Genomic DNA, 12516 nt, shown 5'->3' with positions numbered 1-12516 from the left:
CTTTGGTTAGGGATCTGCAAGGATTCACATCTTATCAGATTACGTCGTACCAGAGGTTATTTGTAACAAGGTGAAGATTCAAAAATATGCTAGGAGTGATAATGGTATGAGAAATCGAAAATTTCACCATTTACGTTCTAAGGATTGAGATACTCTGCCAAAAAAGAGTTCAAAATCTTACCTGTTGCAGGTAACTTTGTCTCCATGTAATCTACAATAGCTGTTACAGATAGTAGATACCATAGATTACCGGAAGACAAAGTTACCTGCAACAGGTAAGATTTTCAACACTTTTTTATCTTTATAACAGCTTCGTAATAATCATTGCAGTCTGATTTAATAAATTAATTTATTGCAGAATTCTCGTTTCGTTTCATGGTTAAATAGACAAAGTGACCGTTTAGTTCCAAATATTCTTCTGCACTAGCCGAAAACTCTTAAAATTTTTAAAAATATTGTGAACAGGTCTTCCGGTCGCATACTTCCGACACCGCATTTACTAAACCGTTTGTCGCAGTCGCTTCTCGATTCTCCCAGTTGTATAGCGTCGTGAATAGCTGTTCCCGAAATTGTGTCTAATATCCAACGTGCCCTAAAAAAATGTTTTTTGTTAATGATTTTGTCAGATTAGAAATCAAAATCTTTAAAGGCAGTCACTCAAAGATGCCGGCAATTATTTTATCTGCACTTGCTGCACTTCCATCCGCAACATTTTTAGCTGACAATTTTCTTAATGAACAAACGTATTGCTGAACACATACGGTGGGGTTGATAGTTGCGTCCAGTAAATCAATCAAATCAAAAAATTTGTTGTTTTCGTGTGCTGTGGCGATTTAATTTTTTTAATTTAATTAATTTACTTGAAGCTTTTCGATTCGCATGTTTTATACCTCTCTCTGATTTTCGTCTTGCCTCGTTTGTAGCGGTATTACCATCAGTATTGCTGGTACCTTCTACAGAATCAGTCGTAGAGGTAGCATTTGAGGTATTAGTGCCGTGGTTTCCGTGTGAATTAGTTTTCGAATTGGGTAAAAACATTGACCACAGAAGTGACGCTAGTGAACCAAATGCTATCATCACACCGGCTAGGGCAATCGAGCCTAGATTAAGATTGACTAATGATGCCTGTAGTGAATTACAAATTTTATTATTCTGTTACAGTTCTATAGGTTAGAGCTGCAAGTGTTGTTGAAGATTTTTAGAGTTATCTCAATCGACGCTACATATATTGTTATTCGCTACCTTGATGCTTGGAACTTGTTGCTACACGAAAACTCGACTACCAGACTTTTTCAACGTTTTTCATTCAATGGTGATACCGTACAAATAGATAAAAACATGATCCAGATGAATAGATTATCAAAAACCTTATTTTGGTGACCTTTATAGTAGGTAAGCAACACCCACTCGAAAATTTGTATTGATTTTACGCAACCGTAATGATTCGAAATCTTTAAAGTTGCTTTTTGGTAACCTTAGAGGGCAACACTGACGTAAGATAATTGAAAATCTTATCTGTTGAAGGTATCTTTGTCTTCAGGTAATTTATGTTATCTGCTACAACTGTAGATTTTGTATGGAGAGCTACAGCTGTGGCAGCTATTGTAGGTTACCTAGAGACAAAGTTACCTGCAATAGGTAAGATTATAAATAGTATTGATCCCTCTTTGGTCTGTATGATCAGAGGGACTACTTTTGGGAAAATATTTTCCTAAACTTCCCACATTTTCCAAAAATTTTCCAATGTTTTTTTGGGAAAATTAAAGAAAATATCAGAAAATGTGGGAAAACCTTTTCACAAAAAATGTAACTAGATTCGTCAAAAACGGTATTTGCACGAACGAATGATTTAACTTGTTCTATTATATTCAAAATGTTCCACACTTACGACCGAGTTCTTAAAGTTACCCATTGATCGACCATCTGGTACAGCAATGAATGGTACATTGAATTGGAATGCCAACTAAAATGGATCAATTTATGTATCAGATCGATCACATACGCAAAATACATGAACAATGAACCTCAACGTCCGTATCTGTCGTATCGAAAGTCACTAATTTGTTTCGAATTCGCCGTGAATCTCGCCTGTCAACACGTAAAAACTCGGTCTCGTTCCAATATACCGCATAGACATTACTGAGAAGCAATAAGGAAAACCCGTAAATGTAGAAAATTTGACTTGTCATGTTACTTTGGCGAACTAAAAATCTCACTGAACATAAAAGTGAATACTTCCTTCTAATCACCCATCATGTTGTTGTTATTAAACATTTTTCTTTAACGAGTAATGAGTTGTCGTAAGTGTTTTTCATGCTCATTACACACGTTCGAAGTGAAAACGAACAAATTGTTTACAAGTTTCATACTTTACAGTTTGATGATTTTTTGTTTTGTTTGAAGGCGTTTTTTTGGTTCATTTTAATAATCATGACACGATTACAACGCGATGTCATGAATGAAAATAGTAAGCACAACGGATGAAAATACGAGTCGGTCAAGTGAAAGTGAATGCTGGTTAGATCTAAAGGCCAATAGAGCCCCCAAAACAAGCTTTTGATTTGTTTGCGATGGAATACCTAAATTTTTAAAAATATAGAAAAACGAGCCATCCGAACAGTCGGAGCGTTTGCTGCGACTGAGCCCCGTACAAACCCGTATATCTATTGCGTACGTGACCATAGTGCGTCTGTCACCCTACTTTGACCGTAAGCCTATTGCGCCCGTTAATGTAGTTCAAGTAAAATTATTATGAAATGTGTACATCTTAGAAATTGCGCATAGCGCAATTACGAAGCCCCGTACGATGTTCCTTTCAAATGATACAACAACATTCTATTCGGCCTTTGATTACCTTCCAAATGAAACAGAAATTACGAAAAACGGATGAAATGTACTCGAGTTATATGTAAAATACACATAGGGCCCTAAGTAGCGGCCTTAGTCCAAGGACCCAAATTTAATTTTTTTAACAACATTCTATTTGGTGTTCGACTACCTTTTAAATGAAACAAAAATTAGGAAAAACGGATCAAATTTACTCGACTTATATGCAAAATACACATAGGGCCGATTAGCCTTTCACTTCTAAGGCCCTAACTCTCGGTCCACTCACCCGATTTTTCCTGGATTGGTATTGACAATACCTATCATTTGCCGTGTCATTTACATTTCTATCGTTTATTTTGCCATAGATATCACCAAAAAACCTTAAATCACTTAGGTGGCCCTAACTCACGAAGGGCTGACCCATCTGAATATGCCCATCTTCGAACTTAGCCTCACTACTTTGACTATCTTTCAGGATTTTTTTTTTAATCGGATTTTATTTACTCAAGATATCGACGTGACAGACAGACTGACAGACACAATTTTTATTGCGGATTCGTCATCTATGAACATAGGCAAACACTTTCCCCTTACTGTCTGCTTCCAATTCCATCAATTACACACGGCATCGTAATCCTATAAGCCCCTTTGTACTTCGTACGGGGCTAGAAAACCGGTGTAATGGGAAATGTGAGCAAGGTATCTACTAGTCCTGAAAATACATAATACCTATGCCATCAAATTTGGTTCAAAGTGCGTTTTATTAAACGTTTTTTAAGTAAAGAATTATAAGTAATTTTATGTTCATCTGTACGTTACAATTACATTTAGTTGATGATTATCACATAAAAGACAATTTTCGAAGAAAATAAACGACAAGACATCAAAGACTAACAGGCACACATAAAAAAGAGAAAGAATTTCGAGTTTATATTGTGAATTGTAACTATATTGTTTCGCCAATTACATTCATATTCGACTAAGCAGCAGATATCAATCTTTTTTTGTTTTTGTTCATATCCACAATGTGGATTCCACATCATAAGTCAGAATTTTGTGACACGAAATTTCTGCGATATGACCACATTTCCCGAAGTAGTAGAGTTCGTCCTTATTCGGGACATTAATTTTGTTAAGTGTGAGGGTTACAGGTTGCAGAAAAAATGATTTATTTCTTGGACTTTTATCCCTTTACTTGAAAACTTACATACGTGCTTGTCTGGCATGGTTTCTGTTACTTACCTATAAGGTAAAAATCTTACCTGTAAAGTTGTTACCCGATAATATACAATTTGCCAGTGTAGAAGCTTACCACTACCACGATCGAGCATGTAGTTTTACACCCGTATAAAGACGTAAAATAACTTTTGTTAGTGTGAGTAAACCAGCGGAAGCAAATTCACGTCTAAATTTCACTCACATCGACTGCGACTCATATCCCGAAGGGTGCAGTGAGTAACAACATGTATTCGTCACTTCTGTTTTCCATTCAACAAGAGCTTGCCAGGTAACAATGGTTGGATGCATATCATCAATCAGACGTCTCACACAGTAACATAGACGGAAGTCCGATGAAAGTATTAGCTCCACATTAATTATGACGGATATCATTTTTGTGGTGAATTAAAGGAAAGCTTTCTTCTTAGTCTGTGATATTTCAAATTATAGGAGAACCAAAACCCTCATTCATTATAGGTACTTTCATTAGAATACCTTCTTTCGACACCATTCTGAATTTGTATTTTGTGTGGTAACGAATAGTCGTAGAAGAACAGTTTTTCCACAGCACTGCTCCTAGCAGGAATGACAAGAATGACCGCTCAGGATTGTTTGTATTGTATGTTTTAACCCATACTTCATCAGCCTCCGAATATTTTCTAGTTCATACTAGAAGCAGTGCTGTGGTTTTTCCCATTGCGAAATGTGATAATACTACACAAGTCTCATTGCATGACAGATAAAGTGATAGAAAATCAAATGTGCCGGTGGCGAAAACTTATATATAAGTATGACGTCCCGAACCTTCAATCGACCTTTTACACAGACACCGTTAGCTTCAGTTAGCTTTGTTTAGCAAAAGTTAATATTCGATCGTCGGCTGCAATTATCTAATTAATATAAATGAAGCACCAACGAAACAGTTAACAATGGACTTATACTAACTTAAAATCGAAATTATAATAATTTTGCAGTAACTGCAAAGAGTATTACGTCATCGTCACTATGCTAAAGAAAGACAACGTTTGGCATACTGATACTATAACTGTACATTTGAGGGGTAGATGAGCAAAAATTAAAAAAAAAATCCTTGCTTTGAGTACAAGGAAAACGATACAGAAAACATCGTTTTGAAATCTATTACTTCATACATTGAGTTATAGATAATAAAGTTTATTTAGTTCTAAAATTCAGAACTTTCCGCAAGTATTGTGAAGATTTTTAAATAATTTTCTAGATCATCTGACCTTCGTATACATTTATCAATTGATCACTCACAAATTGATAAATTTAATTGAATAAATAAATGAATATGGAAACATGAGAAACATTGAAAAATATGTACATCGACGACAGCTTGAAGTGTTAAGAACCTTGAGTCACCTGTGGCAATCTATTTGATATGGACACTTTTTGAATGGTTATATTTGCGAATCTACCAGAAGTACTTAATTATTTCATTTCGTCAAACACCGTCGTCAAATTTCGTCAAATTTTTAATGATGTCTAATTCTAATATAAGTCAAATTCCAGTGTCAAAAGATTACTGTCCCTATAATGCTATGCGATATAACAATATGAAGAAGACAAGATAACAAAAATATTGATTGCGCTCCAACCTACAAAGGTATAAATGTAAAATCGAAAGTATAAATTGAATTCTCAAAAATGTCCAAAAATTATTTTCACCGTGAGTTTTGAAGTCATTCGCATTTTTAATTATTTCTTTTTTATTGATATATTGGCCCTATATGCAGTATAAACATTTCTGAAAAAGTCGACTGCTATAAATGTGCACGTTCTTGCCCCTACAATTATTCAATAGGACTTACATTCTTTCTTAATCGTTTCGATGAGTTTGCTGAAAATCAGACACATTGTTAGTAAGCGTATACTAACTAGCTATTTGTTACGGGAAGGTTAAGTGCTTTAAAAATGAATTATTTATACGAAATTCTCTGCGTGTGTGTTTGTGTTGAATTATATATATAGAAGGTATAAGGTACTGTAGTCGTTATTCGTTAAAAACTAACTTTTGGCTTATGCATAATAATTTAAAAAGTCAATTAAGTTCAATTAACGATTGGAACATTCGACATTTTGTATGGAAGCATAGTTTTTTTTTGTATGTTTAGTTCGAAAGAAGAAGTGTAACGAATCGGATACAAGTAAAAATCTATGCGAACAATATTTAGTGTTCTTGGGTAAACTTAAACGGTCAGTGATAAGTGTGCACCGTATACATAAGTTCCAGAAGGTGCGTTCAAATTAGCAAAAAAAATGTTTATTTTAAAACCAATTAATGCAGTGCGATTTGTTTGAATGAAATATGAAACAAATTCAGCAGGTGTCAGTTAAATAAATTTCAAAAAAAAAAAATTGCGAAGTCACGAAAATTTAGCATGTCGAATAAAGTTCAACTGGATGCTAATAAGTCTGATGCTTGTAATTTTGGTACATTCCCTCTACTTACTCCACAAGAAGCATTACCGAAAAGTTGGTTCCATTTCTTCGGAAGTACTTAATATTTCGATATTAAAAATCAAAAAATCATTTTTGAATACAAATCGATATATTATCACTTTCAGTTGGTAACAGTAACACATTAACTTAGTTCAACACAACCACACACAACCACAAATTCTACCGTTTAAAAATAGCATTAAAATAAATTTGTTAATACTTTACACTGCGATCCTTAAAGCTTCGTAATATGTGCATAAATGAAAAAGAATGGAAAGAATAATTAACCTTGTGTGGTAAGCGTATAGCACCATACATTACTAGCCAGAAGGAAATTTACAGATCCGAGGCAAAGCCGAGGCCGGTAATTTCACAGGAAACCCACGTTTGTCCGATTGACAACTAAGGTATTTTTGTAGAAGTGAACGGAGCTAATTATCTTGCCCGCCGGACTAAACCTAAATTTGTTCTAATACAAAGTGCCTCTCGTGTACGAAGTTCGATAAATTTACTGCCCGCCCTCGTTTTTCTCACCTAACGTATCCGCTGGAATTGCTAGTTCAGTTTCAACCATTCCAAATGAACTTTTAGTACAATACTTTTTCGCTCCACAAGAAAAGGATGTACCAAGGCAGGAAATGACGATTTTTCAGCACCAGTCTCGCTCCGCTCGTAAGAAAAAAATTCATTTCCTGTCGAGGTATGAACAACGTTTTGTGCACAGGACAACTGAAATAGACAAAACACATCAATAAATCGATAAATCGTAAAGACATGAATTTTTCACCGCACGACATATCGTTCGGGAAAACCTGACATTTCATAATAAGAAATCATGGCAAAATATGTCGTATTTCAGTTGTCCAGTGAACAAAATGATTACCCACCCGTACTTTATAGTGTCGGATAATGGAATTACGAAATTAGGGTGGCCCTAGTACTTTACTAATAGATTTGAGACAAAGTTTAGCCGTCCTAAATAATTCGAACTCGTAATTGCTACGTACGAGGTGTAAAGTAGTGTAATTACGTGAATATAATGTTACATCACCTCAAATCATTTAGGCTACTTCTTTAGTGTAAAGAATCTTTTAATGTTTGAATTCCCTAAATACTATGGTCTTCGTTTTAATTTTTCTCCTGTCAGTCGAAGCAGACTGTTTTAAACATAGTTCCTACTATCTGGAACTAGCCTGATAAGACTATCCATAAATCAAGTCTGAAAAGTGATGGTGGACCTTCCTTTCTTTTAAACGTTATTTTCAGAGATTTATTGTGTAACACCTCCACAAGGTATAAAAGCTCGAAGAAGCTCGATATGAGCTGATAATAGGAGGAGAAAATAGCCGACGGAATTTTTAGATGTTCACTAATTGTGAAATTGAAACGAAGTTTACATCCTGAGTTATAAGGGACCGTCTATGAAACATTGTAAATTTATCCTTATTTTCTAAGAATTCTGGCTGAGTTTAAATATACCCAATTAGGGATCCCTTGCCTCGATGCCTTAGTCAAACAAACATTCGTCAAAATAACCGATCGATAATCATAAAATGTTAATGTCCACAGCAACTATAATACGGTAGAGTGTAAAGACGTAATATTTTTCATCGATTACTTGCACAGTCTGATTGATTTATTAAAAGTATGATTGATGTCCAAGCGTAAATATTTAAAGAAAAGCAGCGACGTGAATTGATATAACAAACAAATTGTTTAAAAATTGTTAAAAACAACTTCGGTAAATTTTTCTGTATTTCCGAAGACTGGTTGTTTTTGTATATATTTACATTCATTATTATATGTGCAACAAGCCAAACACAAAACCATTCAATTGCGTTATCAACATATACTCCACAGATTTCTTGGTCAATTGGAAATTCTTACTTGTTGCTTGCATCAATATGTACAAAAATAACATTGAAATCAATTGGTGTCTGATACAAGATTATTGTCAATAATGGATTTCATTTGAAGAAACTCTGATGGCGTATTTGGATATTAGTGAATGTTGTCAGTGAGCATAATTAAATACTTGCAACATCAGCATTCATCACTAATTACACTGTACAATGGTTTAAAATTTAAGTTAAATGTGATAAAAAAAACCTGATTTCTATTGCCTCCATTTACTAGAAAATCACTAGTAGCCGCACAAGAACATATAAATAACCTAAGGTTCTTGAAATCGCTGCAATGGGGAAAATTTTATTAATCCGGTTATCCGATAAACAAAGTTGAAAAAATTATCGTCTGTCGACTGACCACCACCTTGAATAACCTTCGGCAAATTAAAATAACCGACAAATTCAATGCATTTATTATCGGCCTCTCAATATACCTGCGGTTCTAATATTTCTTTCGGCTAATCATCAGATTGCAAATTCGCGGAGCGGTGGTGCCATTAGAGGTATTCCTAATTCTTCAAGTTTGAAAACAACTTTGTGATACTCAAAGCACACTTACGACTATGCTTTTATCACCTCATGTAATGAATCAAATGCGCAGTCTATTTTGCTTAGGGAGGGTAAAGGAATTCATTCCCAAAAGTAAAAAGAAAGTTCAAATAGATTCTTCGCGTTGCCCTGAGGTGATCAACATCATGATCAATGATGTTTTTGCTGATTTTCTGTTTAAATAAATTCAGCGTAAGCTATCTTTTGTTCCAGAAAGTGATACTTTCCTGCTAAATACACCGGCGTGTTCAGCGATTACACAAGAACTGTTAAAAAATGATCGACGACGATTCCATACCGAATATACCAGACTTCTTTCGAGGTCGAGATGTATTTATTACTGGAGGTAAAATACGATTTCCAATTATCCACATATAGTAAACGTCGGTGAAATTTGGACGAGAATTTGCTTCAGGTGTTTTTCAGCTCTTCCATTTATATTAACAAAACTGCTCATAAGTTTTATCACTACCACGCAATGCGTCTAACTATTTCTAACTATTTACTAGTATAAATAGTCTTTATAAAAGACGTATAAGCTGAAGCAAATTCATGTCTAACTTTCACTGACGTCATCTGTCATCAACTGCTAAAACCTCAATGCATATATATCCAAAGGTACCGGCTTCATGGGCAAAGTATTGATCGAAAAGCTGTTACGATCTTGTCCGGACATCAATAACATATTCATTTTGATTCGATCGAAGAAAAGCAAAAGTCCACAGGAAAGGATTAAGGCACTTCAGGATCTGCCGGTAAGATAATAATTTTTAAAATCAAATTCTCAACGGCCCATCACGAATTCATTGATAGGTTTTTGATCTGTTGCGAGAAGATAATCCGAAAAATTTCGACAAAATGGTACCCATCCTCGGAGATGTGATGGAACTGGGATTAGCTATAAACGAAGAGGACAAATTGCGCATGGCGAATGTTTCGGTTGTATTCCATTCGGCGGCAAGCGTTCGCTTCGATGATCCATTGCACGAAGCAGTCATTATGAACACACGTGGCACGCGCGAGTTAATGCTGTTCGCAGAAACATTAAAAAATCTGACAGTGGTCGTACATGTCTCGACGACATACTTCAATCCGCTACAGAGAGTTGTATGTGAAAGGACGTATGCAGCAAACGGGGATTGGAAGGCGACGATTAAATTAGCAGAAGATTTTCCCGAAGTGCTAGATGTGCTCACGGAGAAGTACATAAATTATGAGCCGAATACATACACGTTTACCAAGGGATTAGCAGAACAGGTTGCCATCGACTTTCAACACCGGCTTCCTATTATCATTTTTCGACCTTCAATCGTTATTTCTGCCATGGAAGAACCGATTGCAGGTTGGGTCGATAATTTTAATGGCCCGGTCGGCCTGTTATTAGCAAGTGGAATCGGTAAGAATTTTTAGCGATCGTGGTGTCGACTTGGTGTAGTAAGACAAGATGTTTGCAGGTATTTTACGAACAACATATGGAGATCCAGACATTGTTTCCGATTTTACGCCCGTCGACACTTCCATTAAGGCAATGATTGTTGCAGCCTGGAAAAGAGCCACACAGCCGTCGAGGTACGCAACACAACTATACAATGGTCGAACCATAAGATTCTGATTTATGATTTACAGCGAACCGATAGTCGTGTACAATTGTTCAACGTCTCTACAACGTAAGTTCACGACTGGATTCATAGTTACTATGGGAGAAGAGTTGTCTTCTCACATTCCATTTGACAAAATGCTTTGGAGGCCTGGTGGAAGCATCACGAAATGTCGGTATCACAATTTTATCAAGGTTAGTCCACCTTTGTCCAAAATTACTCCTGAGATCACAATTAATAACGCTGCCAGATCTGCCCTTTTTAAGCACATGTTCTTCCCAATTGCTAAAATTATCAAACTAAATTTTTTAGTTCATCGTATTTCACATCTGTACCGCTTACATTGTCGACACCATATTCAAGATCATCGGCCAGAAGCAATTGTAAGTGATTGGCATATAAATTGTAAATTATTTATAGTGCGTCAGCACTAAAAACTTTGCATTCTCAGTTTGGTGAAACTGCAACGACGTATTTATGCCGCCAATTTAGCATTAGAGCATTTCATGCTCACGCATTGGGTATTCGAAAACGACTGTTTCCTGAAATTACACGACGATATCAAACCGTGTGACATTAAAAGTTTCCGGTATGACAATTTTATAACCGTGGACGTGAGGGAATTTTTTATGGATTGTATGCTGGGCGCACGAAGATACTTATTACATGAGAAAGATGAAAATTTACCGAAAGCCAGGTTGAATTACAAGCGGTGAGTCAGAGTTAATTTTTATTTCGCTTAGTGATCGGTGACATAAAGGAACGGTCAGGATATTTGAAAGTTTTAAGAAAAAATAGGTTTAAATCAAGGCGTTCAGTTCAGACAATACCTAGCTGATACAAATTGTTCTCAAATTCATCTTCGTATTGAACGATTCTTTAACGAGGTGCATGCATAAAAAAGAATAAAGAGAAATGGTCATGCGTGTGACGTGAATAGCCTAATCTTTTTCACTTAAATGCGATTTTTTTGCATGCTACAATGCATTGCTACATGCGTCGAAAACAGTAGGTAGGAAGTATGTGTACTTCTTCGACGCCCTCAGCATCTAAACTCGTTTACAACTAGGAGGAGAATTAGGAAATTCCAACTCGCTTCGCTCTAGCCGCAAACAGGGATCTTGTTGGAATATACAATTTTTTGTACTCGGTAAAAAAATAACTGTTTTTTGACGCCCTGAGAAAATTGTAAATTAGACCTGTTAACAGCGAAGTGAGTTGGAATTTTATATTTTTTCCCTCAAAAGTGAATGGGGACAGAATGAACATTTCCTTGACTCAATTTTATCAATTATCAGAGTGAAAGGAATCCCAACGCACACCTGAAAAACAGGTCTAGGAACAAGTCGGTTATGAAATTAAAAGTCAGGTCGATCTGTCAGTCTGACCCGATTTTATATCGAATTCTGACATATAAATATTATGAGCATTTGAGTTCAGGTGAAAATCCGGGGATTCCAAGGGATACCTGACCGGTTCCGAACCTTTATACGACAAAATATAAAAATAAAAAATTTGTTTTCAGAATGTATCTTCTCGACAAAGTGGTGAAATTAGTATTTTATCTCGGATTTATATATTTCGTTCTTCTTAAGGCGGGTGTGCTTGCATTAGTGTTTGGCGAATAAAATGCAACCGAACAAAATTTATTTTATTAAATTTGGGATTTATAGAGGAAATTGAACAGAAATTAAAAATTTTTACGATAAAAAAAAACTGTTGAGTTTTGCATTAAACATTCAAGTTGGAATTTCTGTCTGATGAAGGATTTTTGTTTTTAATAAATCTCAATCAGAGTATGACCCAAGTCAGTGTCTTATTGAACTTGTGAAATTCACTCTTTTTTGATGCATACGACTAGCAAGCGTCACTAATTAAACGTTTGAAAGAGTTGGTTTAGATAGGATGCCGGATATCAAAAGAAGTACAGGAAAGCCCGTTACGAAGTATAC

At 35.6% G+C, this 12516-nt stretch overlaps 2 protein-coding genes across 2 annotated transcripts; one reads left to right on the top strand and one right to left on the bottom strand.

Annotated features, from left to right (window-relative positions):
• Positions 1-361: 361 nt before the first annotated feature.
• LOC119070616 lies at positions 362-2181 on the bottom strand. Its single transcript, XM_037175044.1, has 5 exons — positions 2025-2181; positions 1889-1963; positions 891-1125; positions 658-823; positions 362-592 (listed from the first exon to the last, which is right to left on the bottom strand). Exons 2-5 carry the CDS (start codon positions 1910-1912, stop codon positions 424-426), a joined length of 594 nt encoding a protein of 197 aa, XP_037030939.1. The 5' UTR covers positions 1913-1963; positions 2025-2181; the 3' UTR covers positions 362-423.
• A 3877-nt stretch (positions 2182-6058) lies between these two features.
• Positions 6059-12280, top strand: LOC119070614 (putative fatty acyl-CoA reductase CG5065). The gene is made up of 9 exons (XM_037175042.1): positions 6059-6304; positions 9180-9312; positions 9585-9721; positions 9780-10362; positions 10421-10535; positions 10593-10758; positions 10877-10947; positions 11016-11276; positions 12090-12280. The coding sequence occupies exons 2-9, from the start codon at positions 9243-9245 to the stop codon at positions 12190-12192; spliced, it is 1506 nt and encodes a 501-aa protein (XP_037030937.1). The 5' UTR covers positions 6059-6304; positions 9180-9242; the 3' UTR covers positions 12193-12280.
• The last annotated feature ends 236 nt before the right edge of the window (positions 12281-12516 follow it).

This window comes from Bradysia coprophila (genome assembly GCF_014529535.1).
Source record: "Bradysia coprophila strain Holo2 chromosome X unlocalized genomic scaffold, BU_Bcop_v1 contig_98, whole genome shotgun sequence".
Lineage (NCBI taxonomy): Eukaryota > Metazoa > Arthropoda > Insecta > Diptera > Sciaridae > Bradysia > Bradysia coprophila.
Note: the sequence above shows the minus strand (reverse complement) of the source record. Positions and strands in the feature narration are given on the sequence as shown.

Bases quoted from the DNA above. Each gene is read 5' to 3' on its own strand.
- LOC119070616 (XM_037175044.1), bottom strand. From the start codon at position 1,912: ATGGGTAACTTTAAGAACTCGGTC. The intron at 824-890 runs GTATAAAACATG...AAATCGCCACAG, and splicing joins AAGACGAAAATCAGAGAGAG to CACACGAAAACAACAAATTT. The intron at 593-657 runs GTGACTGCCTTT...ACATTTTTTTAG, and splicing joins ATAATTGCCGGCATCTTTGA to GGCACGTTGGATATTAGACA.
- LOC119070614 (XM_037175042.1), top strand. From the start codon at position 9,243: ATGATCGACGACGATTCCATACCGAATATACCAGACTTCTTTCGAGGT. The intron at 10,363-10,420 runs GTAAGAATTTTT...AGATGTTTGCAG, and splicing joins GTTATTAGCAAGTGGAATCG to GTATTTTACGAACAACATAT. The intron at 10,536-10,592 runs GTACGCAACACA...TATGATTTACAG, and splicing joins AGAGCCACACAGCCGTCGAG to CGAACCGATAGTCGTGTACA.